Source organism: Humulus lupulus, chromosome 5 (genome assembly GCF_963169125.1).
Source record: "Humulus lupulus chromosome 5, drHumLupu1.1, whole genome shotgun sequence".
NCBI lineage: Eukaryota > Viridiplantae > Streptophyta > Magnoliopsida > Rosales > Cannabaceae > Humulus > Humulus lupulus.
The window spans coordinates 235812446-235836503 of NC_084797.1; the positions used below are offsets into that span (position 1 = coordinate 235812446).

The following is a 24058-nucleotide window of genomic DNA, read 5'->3' on the forward strand; positions in this document are numbered from 1 at the left end:
AACTCAAGTTCCTAAGGTTACCTCAAGACTCGGGGTACCAAAAACGTCCCCAAGGGCAAAATGGTAAATTTCTCCAATATTCCCTCCTAACATTCTAACCTAAAATATATTTCCAAATATTTATTTCCATAACCCGATAACCCCATAAAAATGTCTAATACCCGAATTACCCCTCGACTCGCCCCGAGTCGGATTTTCGACCCCGTTGTGACTTTCTAGCTAACCGCTCCCTAGGACTGTCTCGGATCGTGCGACACAGATTGTAATATCCAACATTTTCATTATACATTTTTTTTATTATAAATCAGAGTTTTAATACATAAAATGTACAAGTTTACAAATTTAAGAAATAGTAATGGAAAAATAGTGTTTAAAATATGATTTTATGTTTTTAATGAGATTAAAGAGAGAGAAACTTGAGTAGTCAAGTATTGGACTCAAATGTCATATAATTTTAATTGAGGATTTTTATAAAATTAAGAAAGTTTTGCTAAAGGGCTTATTTGAAAAGAATTTTAGTATTTTGGGTCCAAGTGTAATTTTTAAAAATAAAAATAAATAAAAAATAAAAAGAAAAGAAAAGGCTTCAGCCTTTCTTATTACCCGAGCCCCTCTCTCTCTCTCCTCAGAAACTCTCTCTCTCTCTCTCTCACTCTCTCTCTCTGCGTGTTACTGTTGCCGACGACGCAGGAGTACTTTCCGGCCACCACTTTTAGCCACGCACCGGATCGTTGGATTCAGAGGCCTCCGAACTATCGACCCACGCGGGAATCTAGAGCTCACTCGCCGATTAAACGCCTCAACTACTCGATTTAAGTTCGGTCACCCCGCGACTTCAAAGTTGCGATTCGGCCACCTCGGGCATCCGTTTGCCGATCCGTCACCACCATCGTGCTCCTCGTGTTGTGGGCTTCAAAACCCAATAACTTATTCCTACATCTACCATAGTTGGGTGGTGGGCCCACCACGAGCCACCGTGATCCACTGTAGACCGACGGTCGAAACTTAGTGTTCGAGGTTCCGAAGTACGTTTTGAGTTTCAAAAAATCATCGTTTGACTTGTTGTGGAACCCGATCATTTTGGTATAATTTCTTTAACCTATATATTGTGATTTAATTGTGATTGATTAGAGTAATTGTTATTATGTGTATTTATAGTATATAATTATATATTATTGATATATGGAATATTTTCTGTAATTTACTGGCTGTCTGGGATTATATGTATTTTTATACAGGTTTTGATTTTGGGATGTCCACTTTATAGACGTTGTGCTGTCTAATTTTCTAGAAAATATTAGATATTAAATAAAGTATAAAAATACATATTTAATTAATTTTATATTAATATAGAAATTATTATGATTAATTAATTTTAATTATTATTGTTATTGTTTTGTTAAGTAAATCAAGAATACAGATTCATATATATATATATATATAAAGTATGATTTATAGTAAACCTATTATCTAACCATTATTATTGTATATTAATATTTTTATTAATATTTGAATATTAAAATAATATCAAATATTAGTTTCTTACAGTTATTGATATTTGTAAGACCAGTGAATTTTGGAGAAAATATATTTATTATATCACTGGAATTGATATTATGACTAATTAATAATAATATAAATATTTATATTTATATTATTATCATTATATTGATTATTACAACTTTATGTTAAAAATATGATTTCTTTTATAAAATTACTATTTGAATATATACATTCATATACGTATTGCTATTGAAGTATTTTGTTATTAATATCGAAATAAGTTTAATTATAGACGATAATTATTATTTTTGTTGGGATTATTATTATTATTATCATAAGAGTACATTATCTTATGAGCAAGGTTTAAAGCATTGTTTTATATGAAGAGTTATTTGCATTACGTTGATAATAATTATTATTATTTATATAGTTTCTGGTATTGTTAATATACACTATCAATAGTGTATATTTACGATTTTGATAGAATTTAATAAATGATGTGCCTTGAATATGATTTGTATGGATTTGATTGATTGACTCTTGCTGAGCAATTTTAAAATAAGCTAAGGACCTAAGGTAAGTAAATCTCATCTTTTTGTGCTTAAGTGTAAGATGCATGACTACATTGATTGTGTACATCTAATGAGTTAAGTATGGTATGATGATGATGCATATGATAAGTATGTGAAGAATGGTTATATGAAAACCATAAGGGTGTTGTGTGATATGTAATTGATGAATTCCGTGATATGTGAAAGATGTCTTACTTGGTTAAGAATGATATGAATTATGTGCAAGTATGTGTTCTTATGTTGATGGATATGTGAATTACTTTATGTTCATGAATTGTTATATGTTATGATATATGAAGGGTTTAAGTTTTTAGGCTGGAAACCTTAGACCTGAGCCATAGCTCTACGTTAAGGTATAACAACGCCACTAACCCAAAGCTTCATGTATTATGACTAAAGATGTTTTGAGTTATATGAGATGTGATACAATGCCTTGATTGAATACCATCAAACATGAATCATGAACATGAACATTGACATTTCAGCATCAGCATGTATGCATGGCATGTACAGTTATATGATACATTATTATGTGATATAAGACCATGCATATAAATATGAGGAAAATTGTGAAATGCATTGAAATGTCTTATGTGAAGTGAACATTTTAATGACACAAGGCTTAAGCAAAGTGATAATAAGATGTTTAAAAAGGGTGCCACTGTTTTGATGAAGCAATCAAGTAAGTTCAGTAAAGAAGACGGAAGTCTATAAGACTTATAGTGGCTGCCTACTAGTGTGGGCTAGGTCAGAGTTGACCATTCAGATATGTTTGCCATGTTTCCGTCTTTCTCCTCCATATGTGTAATAAGTATGGCAGCTATGACAACGATGAAATAAGTGTTATGATGAGCCTAGCTGAGATGATGACTAGCCGGAGGAGAACTCATGGGATTCTATATGATATGTGTAACAAGCCCTGCATGCATTGGCTGAATCAAACAGTGTGCACAAGTGATATTGGGCCCATAAAAATGTGAAACTAAAAGAAATAGCATAAAAGTAAAGTTTGAAAGTGCTTGAGCAATAAATGAAATGCATAAGGATATAAGTCAGCATATTAGTATATGTGCACTACAAACTCACGACATTCATGTGTATGTGTATGCATGAGATTTGCTTACTGAGCGTTAGCTCATTATGTTATTTTCCAACATTTTTCCAGGTGTGGCTTTAGCTGTTGAGCAACTTGTGGAGCACAGACTCAGTAGCAATGCAATAATGGTTTAGAGTTTTCATATGGCTGCCTTAAATTTAAAGTATTCATACGTGTAATAATTTCTACTAATAAGTTTATATAAAAGTTTTAAATTTTTCTGTATTTCTTCGTATCTTTTTTTTAATTCTTTTGGTCAAGTGTCTTACATACTCGTAAACCCTAGAATTACGAGTATGTGGCAGACGTACCCTACCTTAGGGACGTTACACAGATATATCACAAGTATATCACAATTATCACATTTATGCCCTCAATGAGCTGAAATTGCATACATGCCCCTAATAACCAAACGGGGCCCACATGCATATTTAATTCACTTAAACATGCATCACTTATCACATATTCACACAAATTCACATATTATAAAAATAATTCACTTATTGCCTTCCAAGCATGCTAATCAAGGCCCTAAGCCTTATTAGCAAATTTGGGTCATTACAACTATCCCCTCCTTACAGAAATTTCGTCCTTGAAATTACCTGAACAACTCGGGATACCGCTCCCGCATCTCTGTTTCCAGTTCCCACGTCGCCTCCTCAACCTTGTTGTTCCTCCACAGCACTTTCACCAAGGCGATGGTCTTGCTCCGCAAAACTTTATCTTTCCGATCAAGAATCTGAACCGGCTTCTCCTCATAAGAAAAATCTTGATCTAGCTCCAAATTCTCATAACTCAGAACATGCATCGAATCAGACACATACTTCTGAAGCATGGACACGTGAAACACATCATGAACCCCTAATAAGGCTGGAGGCATCACCAACCTGTAAGCTACCTCTCCAACTTGTTCCAGAATCTCAAAGGGGCAAACAAATCTAGGGCTCAGCTTGCCTCGAACACCAAATCGTTTCACTCCCTTCAAAGGTGAAACCCTGAGGAACACATGGTCACTAACCTGAAATTCCACGCTCCTGCGTTGCAGGTCCGAGTAACTCTTCTGGCGACTCTGGGAGGCGACCATTCGAGCTCTAATCTTCTCAACTGCCTTATTGGTCCTCTGAACCATCTCAGGACCTATGTACCTCCTCTCACCGATCTCATCCCAATGGATAGGTGATCTGCACTTTCTCCCATAAAACATCTTATACGGAGCCACTTCGATAGTTGCCTGATAACTGTTGTTGTACGAGAACTCAATCAAAGGAAAATACCTACTCCAAGATCCCCCAAAATCCAGTACACAGACTCGTAACATGTCCTCCAGTACCTAAATAGTCCTCTCAGTCTGACCATCTGTCTGAAGATGATAAGCGGTACTAAACCGTAACTGTGTGGCCATAGCCTTCTGCAGACTCTCCCAGAACTTGGAGGTGAAGGTGGGGTCCTTGTCGGATACTATCGACGATGGAGTCCCATGTAGTCGAACAATTTCCTTCACATATAACTCAACATACTGTTCCACAGTATAAGTCGTTCTGACCGGTAAAAAGTGAGCGGACTTGGTGTACCTGTCCACAATCACCCACACCGAGTCATGTTGTCCCATGGTCTTTGGCAAACCAACCACGAAGTCCATGGCGATATCTTCCCACTTCCACTCCGAAATCCCTAGAGGCTGCTGATAACTCTACAAAATAGAGTTATTTTACCACTTTTTATGTGCTAATTGTTGCTTAATTCTTAAGTTTTTAATTAATTTATTAAGTTTTTAAGTAATTTTGCATTTATTAGGCTTATTGTAATTTTTTAGATTTTTATATGTTTTTATAGATATTTTATTGTTTTATGTTGTAATTTAATTAGTTGAAATTAGTGTTATTAGTTGAATGCTAAAAATATGATTTTATTGAAATTAAATGTTATGTAAATTAAATTTTAATTAATATTTTCATGGAAGTTATATGATATATTTTATTAGTGAAAATATTTAATTTTAATTTAGTTTATGATTTATTTTGTAGGGAGTATGTTGTTTGATTAGTGTTAGAAAAAATTTAAAGCTGAAAAAAGAAAGGTAAAATGTGGCATTTTCAAGAAAGAAACAAAGTAAAGTGGCATAAGCCTCATCAGCCCACAGCCCCAGCCTCCTGGGCCCGCCTGCTACAGTACCTGTCTGCCCAGCCAGGCACAAGGCCCAATTGCCTCCCAACTCCACCAGCACCCATCCATTTCAGCTTGGTTTCTCAAACTTCCCAGCACATAACACCTCAACCGAACCGAAGCACTCTTTCCAGCAGTGCCATTCTCCAAGCCAGCTGTCAACGCCTGAAGACCTTAGCTTGGCCCAATCACCCACGGCCCAGCACTCCATTCAGCCATGCCTGGCTGCCCATTGCCTCCAACCAAATAGCTCTTCCTAAGCGCATGACTCCACACTATCAGCCAGTGCATTGCCAAACATATTTTGTTATATGTTGGGCCAAACAGCCACCAATATGGCCAAAAATCACATGTTTCTTCCTAATATTTTTTTTCCTTTCACTCAAATATCAATTCACTCTTCTCTATTTTTCTTACCTAAATAAACATTCCTAATTTAATTTTTTACCATAACTTTTCACTAATCTTTTACCCAACCAAACATTTCATCTTTCTAATACTCTTACACTTATTCTATTTATCCTACCACTTCCCAACACAATTAAATTAATCAATTTATTTATTTTAATTTGATTAATTTAATATCCATATTTTGCCTATAAATAGAGTCTTGTAAGACCATTTAGGGAGCTTTTCTTCATCTTTTCAACTTCTTCCACACTTCATATTTTTCTCTCTTCTTTTTACTATTTTCTCTACCATTTTCATCTTTTGAAGAGCATGTCAAGTGTGTTATTTTGTAATTTTTATTTCAATCTAGTTATGAGCTTCTAATCTTTTTCAAAGATTATTAAGATGATGATGAAGCAAAATGTAACTAGATAGTATCTTGTGTATGTTGATTTCTCATTTGTACAACATTGTTTAAGGATTTTTCTATCAAAGATATGCATTTTTCATCTAGTGTTGATTGTCAAAGCATATTACACTTAGTTCTTCATTATGCAAAAATATAATATTCTTTGATTAAATGTTTTTCATTAAATTGTTCACATCCTAATTCTTAGAGCATAAGTATCATATTTTGCCTAAACATAATATCTTTGATTTTTTGTAGTTTCATTAGGTTGTAACACAACTAATGCTTAGAAATTATATCTTATATAAGTGAAGAAAAATCCTACCTTTTTTAAAGTAACTTGTGCTTGAATAGAAAATGTATTTTGAAAAAAATATAGTGTGATTTATTTCAACTATATCTAAACTTATGAATCAATATACTTATAAATACTATTGAACTTGCATTTTGTGGATTCTAATATCTTTTTTTTTTTTTTGACACAAATGGATTCTAATATCTTAATAATCTTATTTTACATGTCTCATTTGAAAACCATTTTTCTATTTAATCTTAAATATTTTTATTACTTGTATTTTATTTTTCTAAAACAAAATCTCATCAAATATTTGGAGCTAGGTTAAAATATTCTTGCTTTGTTTGAAATAGTTTCTTTTGATGTTGGCCAACTCCCATGAGTTCGACCTTGTACTTACATGAACATTATACTTCGAAACGATTCGTGCACTTGCGAGTTTAAATATTAAAACACCCTCTTTTGGGATTCAACAGCTGCAGCAACCTTGCTGGCCTCTGATGTTCAGCCTTTACCTGCTGACAAGTTAGGCATTTGGCCACATAATCCACCACATCCCTCTTCATGCCCGACCACCAATACAAAGCTCTCAGATCCTAGTACATCTTCGTCGTACCCGGATGTAAGGAATAGGGAGTGGTATGCAGTTCATCTAAGATCTATCGCCGGATATCTGAATCTATCGGAACACAGATCCGACCCTTGTACTTCAGTAATCCCATCTTCGAGATAGAGAAGTCCTTAGCCGCTCCAACTAAGACATTCTCCCTGTAACCCTTCAACTGGGAATCATTCCCATGTGCCTCCTTGATCCTCTCAAGGAGCGTAGACTGAAGAGTGATGTTGGCTAACCGACCAACCACCAACTCTATACCCGCTCTAGTCATCTCCTCCGCTAGCTTATTGGATATCTGTCTCGAACTGAACAACTGTCCTGAGCCTTTCCGACTCAATGCATCAGCCACTACATTAGCCTTCCCAGGATGGTATAGGATGTCACAATCATAATTCTTAACCAACTCTAGCCACCGTCTCTGGCGCATATTCAGATCCTTCTGAGTAAAGAAGTACTTCAAACTCTTATGATCGGTGTATATCTCGTACTTCTCACCATATAGATAATGCCTCCAAATCTTAGGTGTGAATACCACCGCTGCCAGTTCCAAGTCATGCGTGGGATATCTCTATTCATACTCCTTTAACTGTCTCGATGCGTAAGCTATCACCTTCCCAGCTTGCATTAGCACACACCATAAACCCTGTCTGGAAGCATCACAATAAACCACAAACTTCTCATTGTCTGTCGAAAAACTCAACACTGGCGCGGTGATCAATTGCCACTTTAACTCTTTGAAGTTGTTATCACATCTGTCTGTCCAAACATACTTTGTCTTCTTCTTTGTCAATTCTGTCAATGGCGTAGCTATCCTGGAGAACCCCTCAACAAACCGCCGATAATACCCTGCCAATCCCAGAAAACTCCTCACTTCAGGAACACTGCTCGTTCTAGGCCAGTCTCTCACTGTCTCAATCTTACTTGGGTCAACCAGAATCCCCTCCTTACTGAAAATATGGCCCAGAAATGTAACTTGCGGTAACCAGAATTCGCACTTGCTGAACTTAGCATATAATTTATGCTCCCTTAACCACTGCAGTACCAAACGTAAATGCTGCTCATGCTCTGTCTCTGTTGAGAGTACACTAGAATGTCGTCGATGAACACAATCACAAACTTGTCTAAATATTCCTTGAAAACCTTATTCATCATGTCCATAAAAGTTGTTGGGGCATTGGTTAATCCAAATGACATAACCAGGAATTCATAGTGTCCATACCTCGTCCGGAAAGCAGTCTTTGGTATGTCCTCTTCTTTAATCCTTAACTGATGGTAACCCGACCGGAGATCTATCTTAGAAAACACTGTCTTTCCCTGCAGCTAGTCAAACAAATCATCAATCTTAGGCAGTAAATACTTATTCTTAATGGTCAACTTGTTCAGTTCCCTGTAGTCAATACACATCCTAAGTGATCCATCATTCTTCTTTACAAACAACACTGGAGCACCCCATGGCGAGAAACTCGGTCTGATGAACCCCAAATCCAGTAACTCCTGCAACTGAATTTTCAACTCCTTCAACTCTGCCAGAGCCATTCTGTAAGGTGTCCTAGATACTGGCTCTGCCCCTAGTACCAACTCTATAACAAAATCAATCTCCCACTGTGGCGGCAGCCTTGGCAGATCTGCTGAAAATAAATCTGGAAACTCACATACCAATCTGGTCTTCCCTGGTCCAACCGACACAACCCTAGAGGTATCCACAACATTCGCTAGGAATCCTATGCAACCTCCTTACATTAGGTCTCTAGCCTTCAGTGCTGAAATTATATGTACCCGCAGTCCACTAGCTGTTCCCACAAATACAAAGGGTACCTCCCCTTCCGGTTCAAAGGTCATCATCCTGCGCTTGCAGTCAATCGTTGCCCCATACTTTGATAGCCAATCCATCCCTAGGATCACGTCGAAGTCATCCATTGCAAGCTCAATCAAATCAGCAAACAATTCCCTACCATCTACCTCTACTGGTAAAGCTCTAATCCACCTCCTATAGACTACCAGTTCCCCAGTCGGCAACAAAGTCTGAAAACCCCTAGCATACAAAACACTAGGTCTACACAGCTGATCTATCACTCTAGCAGACACAAACGAATGAGTAGCTCCCGAATCAAACAATGTAGTATAAGAAGAACTAGCACTAGAAATCTGACCTGTCACAACTGAGGGGCTAGCCTCCGCCTCAATCTGAGTCAAAGTAAACACCCTGGCATGAGCGAGGCTGTCGCCCTGCTTTGGCTCCTCCTTCCTGACTTGTGGGCAGTCTTTCTTCAGATGATTGGCACTTCCATAGACAAAGCAGGCCCTAATCCTGCACTCACCCTGATGTCGTTGTCTGCACCGAGGACACACTGGAAAACTCCTCCAGTTGTCATTTCTGCCCTGACGGCCACTAGAACCACCCAGTGCCCTCCTATCTGAACTGGGAGGAACAAAGGAATCTGGAGCCTTCCTCTTCTGCTCGCTGGAGCCACTACCCCGACTGGATCCAATAAAAGGAGGCACCGTCCTCCTGGAATCGCACCTAACAACGTTCTCTCTCCAAATCTAGTCCTCAGCCCCCTCAGCGGTAAGGGCCTTGTCTACAACCTAAGCATAGGTAGTAGTCTTTGGGTCTAAAGTGATCTTCACATCACAGGCGATCATAACGTTCAATCCCCGTACAAATCTGTCTCTTCTTGCCGCATCTGTTGGCACTAATTCTGGCACAAACTTCACCAATCAGTCAAATTTCAGAGCATACTCCGTCACAGTCAACCGGTTCTGAGTCAGGTTGATGAACTCATCAACCTTCACAGCTCGGACTGCAACACTGTAATACTTCTCATTGAAAATGTTCCTGAACTCTTCCCAGGTCATAGATGTCACATTTATCCTCTGAACTACTACATCCCACCAGATGCGGGCATCCTCTCTGAACATGTAGCTTGCACAAGCTACCCTCTCGTTCCCCTCAACCCTCATAAAATTGAGAATAGAGGAAATCATGTTCATCCACTGATCTGCTCGCAGTGGGTCTGGTCCACCTTCAAAGGTGGGAGGATGCTGCTTTCTAAATCTCTCATATAAAGGTTCCCACCTGTTCTCCACAACAGGTTGAATCGGCACTGGCACCATAATTTGCTGAACTGGCAACCTAGGGACCTGTGGAGGGGCCTGTTGCCTCAACTATCGAAGTTCTTCCTCTGCTCGTTGCAGTCTTGCTTCCACTTCGGCAAACATCTGTTGCCAATTCTGTGGGGCAGGTGGAGGGTCCTGACCCTGGTTGTCATCCTCAGCCCTACTGTTGTGAGTCTAGATGATTGTCGAGGCATCTAAACAAATATGCCTGCAATCAACGACGCCGCTCATCAGGCATGATAACAACATCCAAAACCACCTCCTAATCACATCAGTCAACCACAAACAACCATTCACATAACATACCAATAGCATTTAACACTCAACGGGCCATGCCCTAGCATCATGCATATATGTTAACTCATTCATCACGCTCTATATGAAATAAACAGGCAAACATGGCATTTAAGCACATATTCAAATATATAAGTCAATTATTACCAACCAACAGAGTCGAGCTTGTCATTAACAACGAGCGTGCATGTTCGGTCATTCTCCAGAAACATGAACATTGGCTCGCTCTGATACCAAGTTGTAACGCCCTACTGCCTTAGAGTCGTTACTAAGTGAGTTTTAAACGTGCATTTAAACTCGCTAATCGAGGTTTTAAGACAAAAGTGTATTAAAACCATAATCAGAGTCATAAACTTTGAAAATAATCATTTACTGAAAAATACAAAGTGTTTAACCTTTGGGATCCCAAAATACTGTTTGGAAATATTTACAACTAAAAAATTTAATCAAAGTCGGCTAAACGACAAAATTCAAGTTTAGTACAACCATCTCCCGAAAAAAATGCCCTTGGCCATGGCAGCTAGGCAAGCCAAACATGTACGCGCCGCTTCACGCTCTCCGTACTCATGGTTGGTCGACTTTCCCCTGCCCTTACCTGCACCATAGAGCACCCGTGAGCCGAAGTCCAGCAAGAAAACCCTCACAAGCAGATAACATATGTATATTACACACTTAACATATAAACAAGCCACCATCAGGCTAAACACATACGGCCATGCCGTCCCAGGCGCTTACCAGGCCCTGGGTTCGCGGTCCACACCGTGAGGATATCCCAGGTATCCTTTAGGGTCTCGCCCTGGCAACTCGCACTCTGTGTGCTAAACGCTGCTCTCGGCCCTTGCCGTTCTCGGCCTTCGCCGTTCCCGGCCCTCGCCGTTCCCAGCCCTCGCCGTTCCCGGTTCTTGCCGTTCATTCATTTATATGTACACATAATATAGCTAAACAGATACTTAAACACATATAAACTCAATTAAAGGGCTACGCCCTGCAACACAGTCATATAGGGCCGAGCCCTACAGCACAATCATATAGGGTCGTGCCCTGCAACTCAAGCTCTATGGGAACAGTAGTTTTCTTACCTGTATCCCAAGCTTTCCAAGCACCGATGTCCCGAGCACAGTCCTCTAGTCCGAGCCTCGCAGAAACCCTAGTCACAACGCACCAACAATATCCATCCATCAAGTTCTAATCCATTAAATAACTGTGGGTCATAATTCTAGTCTCCAGAACATTGAATTCTATCAATTCGGGTGATAAGATCCATCCCGAGCCTTAACTATTGAATTCCCGAGCCTAAAACCTCTTTGAAACCCAAAAATGCACTAAGCGTCGCGTCCCTAGGAACTCATGTCGTGGCCCTTAGCTCAACCCAAGGCCCTGCCTCAAATCAGCCTACACGCGTCGCGACCCTTCCTGAAGGGCGTCGCGGCGCGCCTCCATTTCCAAACGCCTCAATGTTCTAAGGGGTTGCGGCTTAGCAAGAACAACGCCGCGGCCCGACCCCTCGAGCCCAGAAAAATTCACCATTTTTACCACAAAAACTAATCCAATTAACCCCAAAATCAAACCAACAATCCAAACCATTAATCACAGAAAGCTCTACCATGTTTTCAGTAACAAAACCTAACAAAGAACTAGCTCAAAACCTCATCAAATCTCAAGAATGATCATTCACCCAACACACATGCAAAACTCTAACATTTCAGCAGAAAACCAGCTGCAATTCAACACAACTCAATCATATTGGAAAGCTTACCTTAGGTAAAAGTGAATCCCTAAATCAATTCTCTAAGCTCCAAGCCTCTAGCTCCCAAAATCCCACATGAAATTCCTTAGTCTTTGATTAGATTCACCAAGGTTTCCCCAAGCTTCCAAAGGATGAAACTCCAAGAGAGAGAGAGGCAGAAGGGAGGGTCGGTTCCTTTTTTTTCTAAAGGCTTCTTTTGGTTTTGTTTTATTTAACTCAAGTTCCTAAGGTTACCTCAAGGCTCGGGGTACCAAAAACGTCCCCGAGGGAAAAATGGTAAATTTTTCCAATATTCCCTCCTAAGCATTCTAACCTCAAATATATCTCCAAATATTTATTTCCATAACCCAATAACCCCATAAAAATGTCTAATACCCGAATTACCCCTCAACTCGCCCATAGTCAGATTTTCGACCCCGTTGTGACTTTCTAGCTAACAGCTCCCTAAGACTGTATCGGATCGTGCAACACAGATATATCACAAGTATATCACAATTATCACATTTATGCCCTTAACGGGCTAAAATGGCAAGCATGCCCCTAATAACCAAACAGGACCTACATGCATATTTAATTCACCTAAACATGCATCACTAATCACATATTCACACAAATTCACATATTATAATAATAATTCACTTATTGCCCTCCAGGCACGTTAATCAAGGCCCTAAACCTTATTAGCAAATTTGGGTCATTACAAGAGCCTAGGGTGCTCTCTGACTTGGGGCAGCGCCCCAACACTGCCCATGAGTGCCCCAATGCTAGGTCTGTTTCAGCAAGACCCATTTTTAGGGCTTGGGAGGACTTTGGGGGCTCGGGGGATGGTTCCACCACCCTGTTGGGTGGATTGGAAGTCCCGAGAGCAGGGTTTTAGACCATGACCCTTTTATCATTTATTTTATTAATGAGATTTCATATTTGGTTATGACTAGGTGACCGCTAAGGGAATTGATGACCGATCGTTCTCAAGGGTCGTTCTTAAATTATTTTATGCTCGAGCTTGAGGTAAGAAAACTGCACCTAGTATGTGAAATGTATGGTTATTGATGATGCATGTTGAGTGCTCTATTTGTAAATATGGATTGCATATTAAATGCCTAGTAGTTTTGCTTATTTGTGAATGGTACTGACTTATTAGTCAGAAACGACAATAGTGTCAGTATTGATTGTGAAGCTGTGACTTAATAGTCAAGTTCGGCAGTAGTACTGAGCACTGGTCGTATGGTATTTTCTTATGAGTCAAGAACAGTATTAGCATGTTTAACGCAAGCCAAAAAGATTAGATCTAATCGACATAAGCATTATCAACATAAGCATGAAATGCTTGACCGACCTTAAGTTTGATGAAAACAAAAGCGCTTGTCTAGTCTAAAGGCTAGTTACTTAGAGCCAGAGCCAAAAGGCTAGGGTGACTGATACGTCACATGGCTTAGGGAGCGGATCCCCATAAATGGACTTATTAGCCCTCTATTTAAGGAGCAAAACCCTAGAAATGGATTTATTAGTCATCTATACAAGGAACAAATCCTTAGAGGTTGACTTATTAGTCACCTATATAATCTGTGGCTCAATAGTCACTTATCTGATTAGGGCTACAAGCCCCAACATGATTACCAGAATCATTATTGATATTCACTTATCTGATTGGGCTGCAAGCCCCAGAATGATTACCATAATTATTTATTGATATTGTATACATGCAGTAATAAGTTTTCTTGTTGAATATTGGCTCACGGGTGCTATATGGTACAGGTAAAGGGAAAGAAAAGCTCACTCATCCTTGAGTGGAGAGCTTAGGTGGCGATGTGTACATATGCGGCCGCTTGACCACCACGGCCACCGGTTGTAATTTTTACACTGTAATGACCATTTTGGATTGTAAATAACTTTGTAAGCACTTTTACGGGCCCATGTACAGTTTTATGTTTTAAATAAAATATATCAATTCATTTTGACCGAAATTTTTACTCTGACCTATTAATGGCACCTAGATGCACATTTATAACCTAATGACTTGTTTAGTAAGTTAAGCACTCTTTAAAGTTCACTGTAACGGTCTTGGAGTATCCAGGGCGTTACAACTGTTGTCAAAACTCTCTTGTATTTGAATTATCTGGTTTACAGTGGAGTTAGTATGGCAAAGCCAGCAAGCTGGACGTAGGGGACACATTGTCCCTGAACCAGGATAATCTTCTATGTCTCTTTTACTGTTTTATTGGTCTGTTGTTTTTGTTCTTACTGCTGCCTTTTGTACTTTGTTTTCTGCTGTTATTTGCTTGCTTGTGTGTGTACCGAGGCTACCAATTGTGCATAACAAAATTTATACCGAGTCACCTTCAATCATTAAATGAGTTAATTTTGCTAATATTAAACTTTTATATTGTTATTTTAACAAATTATAACTAAATTATATATATATATATGTTTAGAACTTTCACTCAGCTCCACTTGGTTCTATAGTATTGAACATGATTAATGGCATACTAAAGGCATGAGATTCAAGGACTTAAACTAGATGGGAATATAGCTGTAAATGTGGGCCGGCCCGGCCCGGCCCATTTTTGAAAGAGTAGGCCCAGCACGGCCCATGGGCCCAGCCCATGTCGTGCTGTGTCGAGCCCAATTCGGGCCGGCCCACTTTCCTTATTCGGACCCACTTTCTATATTCGGGTCCACTTTTAGGCCCACTTTTTTTTTGCTAAAAAATGTGAGGATGGAGAATTGAACCCTCCACCTCCTCTTTAACCATCAATGGACTTATTACCAGACCAAATACATTTCGTTGTTTAAATTATAATTTTAGATATTTTTATATACTTTTTAACAATATTTTACACAAAATTATATTAAAGATAATTATTAGAATTTTAATACCTACTAATAAATGCTAAAAATTTAACTAACAAATCTTAAAATAAATTAAGATAATTATAAAAATATAAACATTGAGAAAAATAAGACATATATTATCATTTTTAATTTATTAATTATTGACAAATAAAAATTTATTATGATTATTAATGTCAAAATATCGGGTTTTTTATCGTGTCGTGCTTTCGGGCTACTTTGTTCGTGCTTTCGTGTCGTGCCTTCGGGCTTGTCGTGCCGTACCGTGCTAAGCCTGTGTCGTGCCATGCTTGACCCAAGCCCATATTTTTTCGTGCCGTGCCTGGCTCAAGTCCATATTTTTTCATGCCGTGTCGTGCTCGTGCCTCCCGGGCTCGTGCCGGTTTCGTGCCGTGCTCAAAAGCCCGGCTCGTATTTACAGCTCTAGATGGGAAGACTTGTTTATTCGTCTAAAACTCACCAAGGGTTATTTTTTAAACTTGGTGCTAGTCTGTTTCCAAATTGACTGAATGGCAAAAAGGGTGGGAACATACAAAAGAGACAGATTGAGAATTTTTCTACTTTCAAAAAGAAAGATTAAATTAGAGACAACATGTGTACTCTACTAATGCGGCCATGAGATTAATTCTACTAAAATGGACAGAAAAGAAAATGAATGGTTGGATTAAGAGCATATCCAACGAAGATCTCAAAATTATATATTAATTTTTTAATTAAAAGTAGCCAATCACTTTTTTTTCTTATTTTAAAACAACGAAGCAACGTTGCCCAATAGTAATAACTTTGCTTCACAAAAAATTCATAAGGACCCAGTTGTCCGTAAGCTCGGTGGAAGACAACTCTCACTGTATGCTCTAATAATTATTATTTATATATTATTTATCATTATTATCATATATTAAGCGTGCAACTAAGAATTTTATTTAAATGAAATTTATGGGTTGGTGAATTGTCTCATTTGATCATTCCCACGGTTAAATTGGTCTACCACGGTCCCGAACAAATCAATATTATAAATTTAAAAACATGCTCTAGTCTCCTCTGCAACTACTCTCTCTTAGCAATCGATCGGTCTAGCAATGGAAGTAGTAGCTTCTTCCTCTTCTTCTAAACCATTCCGCACTCCCACCAAAGTGAAGACCAAGTATGATGTTTTCATCAGCTTTAGAGGTGAGGATACTCGCTATGGTTTCACAGGCCATCTTTATGATGCTCTGCGCAACAAAAAAGTTGAGGCATACTTAGACGAGGTCACTCTCAGGAGAGGAGACCAAATCTCACCTGCGCTTCTTCAAGCAATTCGGCAATCCAAGATCTCGGTGATCGTTTTCTCGGAAAATTATGCTGACTCCCCATGGTGTTTGGACGAGCTCGTGAGAATTATGGAATGCAAGGAGATTCATGGGCAGAAAGTGGTTCCCGTTTTTTACCATGTTGATCCTTCGTGTGTGAGGAATCAAAAGGGGACTTACGAAGCTGCCTTTGTTGAGCTTGAACAGCGATTTAAAGATAAGATGGAGAAGGTGCAGGCATGGAGGACTGCTTTGACTAAAGCTGCCAATTTGTCTGGCTGGAATACTCATCAGATCAGGTAATCTTCAAATCAGGGCTAGTTGTCTGAATTTTTTATTTTATAAAGTCTTTTAGATTGTTTCAGTCAAATGGAAATCAATAAAATACGAAATTAATGCATATGAATGTGTTGCTAGCTAGCTATTTCCGTGGTTGAATTAAGATGAGTGAATGCAAGAGAAAGCATATATCCGAGACATTGTTTTTTATTAAAACAAAAGTAAGTAAAAAAAAATGGAGTATTAATAATAATTTATTGAATATCACATAAAATATAAGTATAATTAGTTGGTCTTTGGCCTTGTCTCATCCTTGTCTATTGCTAATTTTGTTCTTATGTGTTAGGTCTGAATCCATATTGATCAAAACATTAGTTGAAGACATTATCAATAAATTGAAGTCTATGTTTTCTTCAAGTGGTTTTTTGGAAGAGCTAGCTGGAATAAATAGACGCACGGAGCAAGTTGAATCCATGTTGTGCCTTGACTCATCTAGTGATCGGGTCGTAGTGGTTGGCCTTTGGGGAATGGGGGGTATAGGCAAGACAACCCTTGCTCGAGCTGTGTTTCAGAAGATTTCTCATCATTTTGAAGGTTGTTGCTTTCTTTCAAATGTTAGAGAAGAATGGGACAATGGACGAAAAAAATATGAGTTACAAAATAAGCTTTTCTCAGAATTATTGGATGAAGAAAGTAAAATTACAAAAATGCTATCCATTTTTGACAGAAATAGACTCCTTTCCAAGAAGGTTCTCATAGTTCTTGATGATGCCAATGATCCAGAGCAATTAGAATTTTTTACTGGAGATGGTGAATGGTTTGGGCTGGGTAGTCGAATCATCATAACAACAAGAGATGTTCAATTGCTGAAGAATCGAGCTGATGAAATATACAAAGTTGAGGGATTCAGTTTTAATGAAGCTTTCCAACATTTTCAAAAGAATGCTTTAAGAAGAAACATTCCAATAGCTGAGTTTACAGAACTATCAATCAGGGCAGTAAAGTATGCAGATGGCATTCCACTAGCTCTTCAAGTACTGATGGGTACCCTATTTAGTAATAAAAGCAAAGAGAAATGGAAAAGTGTGCTAGATGACTTAAAATATTCCCCCAATGAAAAAATTCATAATGTGCTGAAGATAAGTTACGATGGTCTAACTGAAAAAGAAAAAGATGTCTTTCTTGATATTGCATGCTTTTTCAAAGGAAATGATAGAAGTTATGTAGAAGGAATATTAAAAGGTTATGATTCCGTTGTTGGCATGAGAATAGATAATCTGATTGATAAGTCTCTCATAACTATTGAGAAAGACAGCAATTTGCTTTCGATGCATGATTTGGTACAAGAAATGTGTTGGCAAATTGTTTTCCATCAATCCATTAAAGAGCCTGGAAAGCGTAGTAGATTGTGGACTCCTCAAGATGTTTATCATGTCTTCAAAAATAATAAAGTACAAAAAATTGAGCAAGCTTTTCATTTGAAATGCAATTTTGATGTGTATATGCTCATTAGTTTGTTCTTCTTTAATTTAGGTCTCAGCTATGGTTGAAGGAATATTCTTGGATGTCTCTAAGATTAAAAGATTAAATTTGAGCCCTGCTGTGTTTTTGGAGGCAAACAATCTCAGATTACTCAAAATTCATAGTTCTAATGGAATCAACAATAACAAATTATGTTTCCCTGAAGGTCTTCATTCTCTTCCTGATGCACTAAGGCTTTTGTACTGGGAGGAGTATCCATTCAAAACTTTGCCATTAAGTTTTGATCCTGAGAAGCTTGTTAAACTTGTTATGCCAAACAGCCATGTTGAGCAACTTTGGGATGGAGTCCAGGTACATAAAGTGTTTTTAATATATAATGTTATATATTCTAATATGTACATAAAATTATGCTATTTCTCTGTTGATACAGCCTTTACCGAACTTGAAGGTTATTGATCTCAGATACTCTAAGAGCCTGACCTGTATTCCAGATCTGTCTCAAGCTCCTAACCTTGAAATGATATATCTCGATTATTGCATAAATTTGCTCCCTGTTACATCACAATTTCAAAATCTTGAAAAGCTCATTGAGTTGGATATGAATTATTGTGCAAAGCAAAGAAGTCCTCCCAACTTAAGGTCTGTTGAAACTCTTGAACTTAGGGGATGGCAGAATCTTACAAATATTCCAGAATTAAAGGAAAATATGGCTCACTTAGACTTAAGTGAGACTGCAATAGAAGAATTGCCTTCATCTATTAGTTCCTTGGACGAACTCTTTGAATTAAAACTTGAGAACTGTAAAGGCCTTAGGAGTCTTCCTGCAAGCATTTGCCAGTCGCAATACTTGACTGAACTTAATCTATCTGGCTGCTCATCTCTTGAAAATTTACCAGATCTTCCAAGGACTCTATGCTATTTAGATGTGAGTGGAACATCGATAGACCAACTGCCCACATCAATTGAATCTCTTCCTTATCTCTTGAACATTTATTTAAGGGATTGCAAAAGGCTTCAAAGTCTGCCAACATGCATTTACAAGTTAAAGGAACTTAGAAGGCTTAATCTATATGGTTGCTCGAAATTTGATAACTTCCCGGACATTTTAGTGCCTATGAAGAAGCTATATTACCTTAATTTATATGGAACTGCAATTAAGGAGCTACCTTCATCAGTTAAAAATCTACCAAATCTTGGGGAGTTAAACTTAGGAATGTGTGAAAATCTCCAGTTTCTCCCACATTGTGTCTGTACTAAATTCCTGGATCTTTGTGGTTATTCACAGCTTATAAAGTGGCCTATCCCCACAGATGGATTCAGCTCTTTGTCTAGCCTTTCTTTGTACAATTGCAAAGCATTAGAATTTCCAGATTGGCTCGGCTGCTTATCCTCCCTGGAAAATTTATATCTGAGTGGGAAATTTGTTAATGAGATACCTGCTAGCATCAAACAACTTTCTAAGTTGAAGCATCTAGGCATAAGCTATTGGAAGAACCTTAGATCGTTGCCTGAGCTTCCATTTTGTCTAAACATTCTAAATGCACGAGGTTGCACATCATTAGAGACTCTATCACTTTCGAGGATCGAACTTACAAAACCTAATGTCCAACCTCAGCTTGAAAGAGATCAGCTCCTCTTATTTTTTAATTGCCTAAAGTTGGACCAGAACACATGCAACACCATTATAGCTGATGGGCAGCTTAGAATAATTTACATGGCAAGCCGAATATTGTCAACTCAAACCTGTGTATGTCTCTTTTTCCTAGTGTTACATTAATGGGTTGATCATATGCAAACTCCTTGAACTCGTCTGTTATTCCCAACATTATCCCTGCATTTAGCCATCTCTCTTTTAGAGTTGCTGAAATGGTGGACTACTTGGGGGGATAACTTTGGAAATGGTGAACAAGTTTGAAGATTTTTCATTCATTTAATCCTAAATTAATACTAAACTTTTCACGAATCCAACAATCATGATTTTTGTGTATCATGCAGCACTATGATCGCTATGCTTGTATTTGCTATCCTGGCAACGAAATTCCAGAGTGGTTCAACTATATTGCAGATTCTTCAGAGATTGTCCAACTTCCTTTGAATTGGCAAAAATCCAACTTCTTGGGTTTTGCTGTATGCTTTGTAGCTGAATTTGACGAGTACAATCATTCTCATGGAGGTTTAAGAATTCTATTTGAGTTTCAAGCGAAGACCAAGTCAGGTGAATGTCACAAATCCAGATCTATTTTGGAGATAGGTCGTTATAATTATGAGAAGGCGGCAAGTAGAATAAAAAATGACATTGTTAATTCAGATCATGTATTCATGTTGTACGAGTACAAAAGCTTTCTTGCTTGTCAAGAAATAGAAGAAGCTCATAACATGAATGGAGTTTCATTTTCAATATGTCCAATAGGTGAAGATGATGTAACACCTATTCATTCGTGTAGAGTGAAAACATGTGGTATCCGCTTGCTGTATGTTGAAGAAGCTCAGGAATTTGGTCTCCTAACTAAACCTGATTATGGCCGGACTTCAAAAGTAGCAGAAGAAGATGATGATAGTTCTACTTCTATAGACTTGTCTAAATTATCTGATTCCACTGTAGAAGAAGAAGATGTTGATGGGTTCTTTGGCGATTTTAGATCCAAGGATTGTGAAAATAAAATCAGAGATTCTCATGAACCGAGTGAAATTACAAAAGATGATGAATCAAACATAAGTGATTTAGACGACTCTGCTTTGAAAAAGGAAGATTGTGATACACCAAGTACAATTACAGCTGCTATAGATTATGTTGAAGAAGGAGAGGGTTCTCTTAGCTTAAACTGGTTCGAACCAATAAGTAGATGCCATGCAACTCTTAACAGTGCCTCTACTGATGTAAAAGAGAACGAGCAAGAACCAACTGAAAGTGAAATAACACCCAACTCTGCTGCAGAAGAACATGAAGAAGATGTGAAACCAAGCAAAAGTGGGTCTATGGACTCTATTGAAGCTAACAATGAGGATCGAAATTCATTTTCAAATGGTTGCTTACTATTTCTCTCCCATATTAAAGGTAAGATTATTACTCACTATCTCACATCACTTTTTTCTTTTTTCGATTTTGTTTTTTTATTAAAAAAATTGAAATATGGATGCAGGTATTTGCAAGTGGTTTTTCGGGAATAAATCTGGTAATGAGCTTAATCAAGAAACATCATCTTCATCTGGATCAGTACATGAGCGACTTCAGGCTCTAGAGGTTACAATACAACATCTTCAGTCAGAGAACACTAAGTTGCGAGATCAGAACCATCAGCTTTCACAGCAGTATTTGCAGATGCCAGCAGCTATACCTAAATCACCACTACTTGAATCATCATCTCCATTTTCAATGCAGTTACCTGACCAGAACATACAAATCTTGCAGTATTACCCGCAAATGGCACCAGCAGATCAGAATATATTGTACTATCCACAAACTGTGATGACGATTCTGCCTCCTAGATTTCCTGCACATCCATTTGTTCAGAACCAGCATATGTCTCAGCATCCGCAAATGATGATGTCAAGGCCACTTCTTGGATTTTCTTCTGGAATTCCCACGAACCAGGCTAATCATCAACGCCCTTCATCATCATCTCAACAATAGTGGAAGGTAATATAAACATGGTTGATATTGATATCTATTTTTTGGTTCTATTATTCCTGGAAGTGTTTCTGCTCTTCTTTTATTAATTTTGAGTTTATATGATCGATTTGTTTGGTCGTCAGCCAAGCCATCCTAGTGGGAACTTGTTAGCTTGAATTTTGATATAGTTACTTTTAAATTAACTTTTTATGATAATTTTCATTTAAGTGAATCAAATGGCTTTTTGATTGCACTCAGAGTATGAAGATAATATTCTTAGATACCTACAGAAATTGCTATACTTTTCTGTTCTTCAAACATATATATATGTATGTATGAAGAGATAATACAAATTGTAAATTTGATAGTGTGTTGTGTACTATGCATTTATATTATGTTTACAAATAACCATTGGAACATTGCACTGACCTCAGGTAAAATCCTTTGTTTGGAAAATTTGTAAGTTCTGACTGCCCTGCTACCTGCTGCTGTTTGTTTCAATAGAGAGAGGTGGAGAGGTGAGTCGTTTGTGACTTGTTTAGTAGATGTTTAAATCAATTTTCATGTTCTGTTTGCTTAGTAAAGAGGTCTGGAGGTGTTACGAGGGATGTCCAATGTTTTTATGAGTGTGGATTAGCAATTGTTGTTCCATAGATTTCAAATTGTATGAAACTTGGGCTTTAAAAGTGTACTTTTGAGCTTGACTTTATCTGCTTTGTAATGCCTGTTAAAAGTGTTTGGGTGAACCAGTTAAATTTGGCTCATATAAAGAACTTTTACTTGTACTATTCAGATGCAAAAGTTAAAGCTTTGTGAAGCAGATTGACAGATTCTCTCACTGTATTTAAAAACAAGCAGGAAGAGAACCAAAACAAGAGCACTAATTTTAGTAGGAAATTATTCTTGTTACATTTTATAATTACTTAGGTAGAAGCAGTACTAATGCAAGATACTAGCCGACTTACATATAAATATATAGATTTTTTAATGCTTTTTTTTTTTGTTTTTTTTGTATTCCTTACTGATGGATTCTGAGATGGATGTCACTGCTACTAGCGTATGCTTCTTTCCCAGTTGACAAATCATATTGAATGGCTGAAACTATACATCATACAAACACAAATAAATTCAATGCAAGATAGTACAAAATTAAAAGAAAGAAAGTGATATTTTACAAAATTTATCTTCACAAATTATTCCAGTTAGTGAATACTGATTATTTGTGTCATGTTTTGACTTCTTGAATGACCAATATTTTTTCTTGTTTGTTAATTTATATATTTGTTTGGATAATTTTTTTTAGGATATTTGATAGTAATCAAATTTCGAACGTAATTCTCTACAAGAGTTCTAGTTAAAAGTAATAATTCTAAATTATGACTTCAGCAAATTGTTTGAAGAACAATATATTAGACAACACTCAACATGTTAGGTTTGGTTGTAGGGCCGGTCTTGGGCCGTAGAGGGTATTATACAAAATATGTTATTTTAAAAAAATAATATGTAAAATGATATTTTTCAAATTTTTTGGGATCTTTGTAAAATAATGGTATTTTAAAAAAAAATTGGACCTCATTATATGGGGACCCTAGGCACAGGCCTAGCTCGTCTGGGCCAGGGCCAGGCCTGCTTGGTTGGTGTCGACTTTAGTCATGAATGTTATTTTGTAAATAATTCTTAAACATAAATATTTTTACAAAAACATATTTGAAAAAATAACTAATTTTCACATCATGGATATAAGTTGCCTAAATTTTCAAAAAGAAAAAGAAAGATTAAGCATCTTTCACTATGGTATATTAATCAACAATAAGTGATCTTCTTTCTATGAGAGATAAAGTGATCTTCTCTCAAGTTTATTATTAATAGGTCTCACTTTTGGCAGTAATTTGATATGTGATATTTGTGTTCGTTATGAAATTTTAGGGTTTTGTCCGATTATGAAATTTGGGAACTTTTGTTCGAGTTTGCATTTAGAAGTTTGTGTTTGTTTTTTAAATGGCTAGTAATAGAGATGATTTCCTTTAATCCATTAGTGTGAGGTTAGATGGAAAGAATTATTCTTATTGGAACTATGTAATGAAATATTTTTTGAAAGTGAAAAAGATGTGGAGTTATGTCTTTGAAACTTTGGTTAAACCTACAAATGACAAAACCGATTATGCAACTTTGCTAGAAAATATTGGGAAGTGGATAATTCAAAAACTATCACTTGGATAAACAACTCTGTAGAACACTCATTAGGTACCTGTTATCCCCATTTCCTGCGTGGCCCCGGAACGACCGTCCAGGGCATTCAAAATGTGGGCCCGGCCCAAGGCCTCTTGGCACGGGAGTGTCCAA

The 24058-nt window shown here is 37.5% G+C and overlaps 1 protein-coding gene across 2 annotated transcripts; it reads left to right on the forward strand.

Annotated features, from left to right (window-relative positions):
* Nucleotides 1–16010: 16010 nt before the first annotated feature.
* Nucleotides 16011–22548, forward strand: LOC133778443 (disease resistance-like protein DSC1). 2 transcript variants are annotated; one of them, XM_062218375.1, is made up of 8 exons: nt 16011–16643; nt 16970–18074; nt 18157–18456; nt 18536–19852; nt 20101–20320; nt 20516–21160; nt 21246–21742; nt 22150–22548. In XM_062218375.1, the coding sequence occupies exons 1-7, from the start codon at nt 16132–16134 to the stop codon at nt 21734–21736; spliced, it is 4590 nt and encodes a 1529-aa protein (XP_062074359.1). In that variant the 5' UTR covers nt 16011–16131; the 3' UTR covers nt 21737–21742; nt 22150–22548. The 2 variants fall into 2 exon arrangements, with proteins under 2 accessions (XP_062074359.1, XP_062074358.1); XM_062218374.1 differs by having other exon boundaries at nt 20101–21160.
* Nucleotides 22549–24058: the final 1510 nt, after the last annotated feature.

Coding starts and splice junctions, on each gene's coding strand:
- LOC133778443 (XM_062218374.1), top strand. CDS start 16,132: ATGGAAGTAGTAGCTTCTTCCTCTTCTTCTAAACCATTCCGCACTCCC. Junction 18,075..18,156: donor ATGTCTTCAAAAATAATAAA/GTACAAAAAATT, acceptor TCTTTAATTTAG/GTCTCAGCTATGGTTGAAGG. Junction 19,853..20,100: donor TATTGTCAACTCAAACCTGT/GTATGTCTCTTT, acceptor TGTATCATGCAG/CACTATGATCGCTATGCTTG.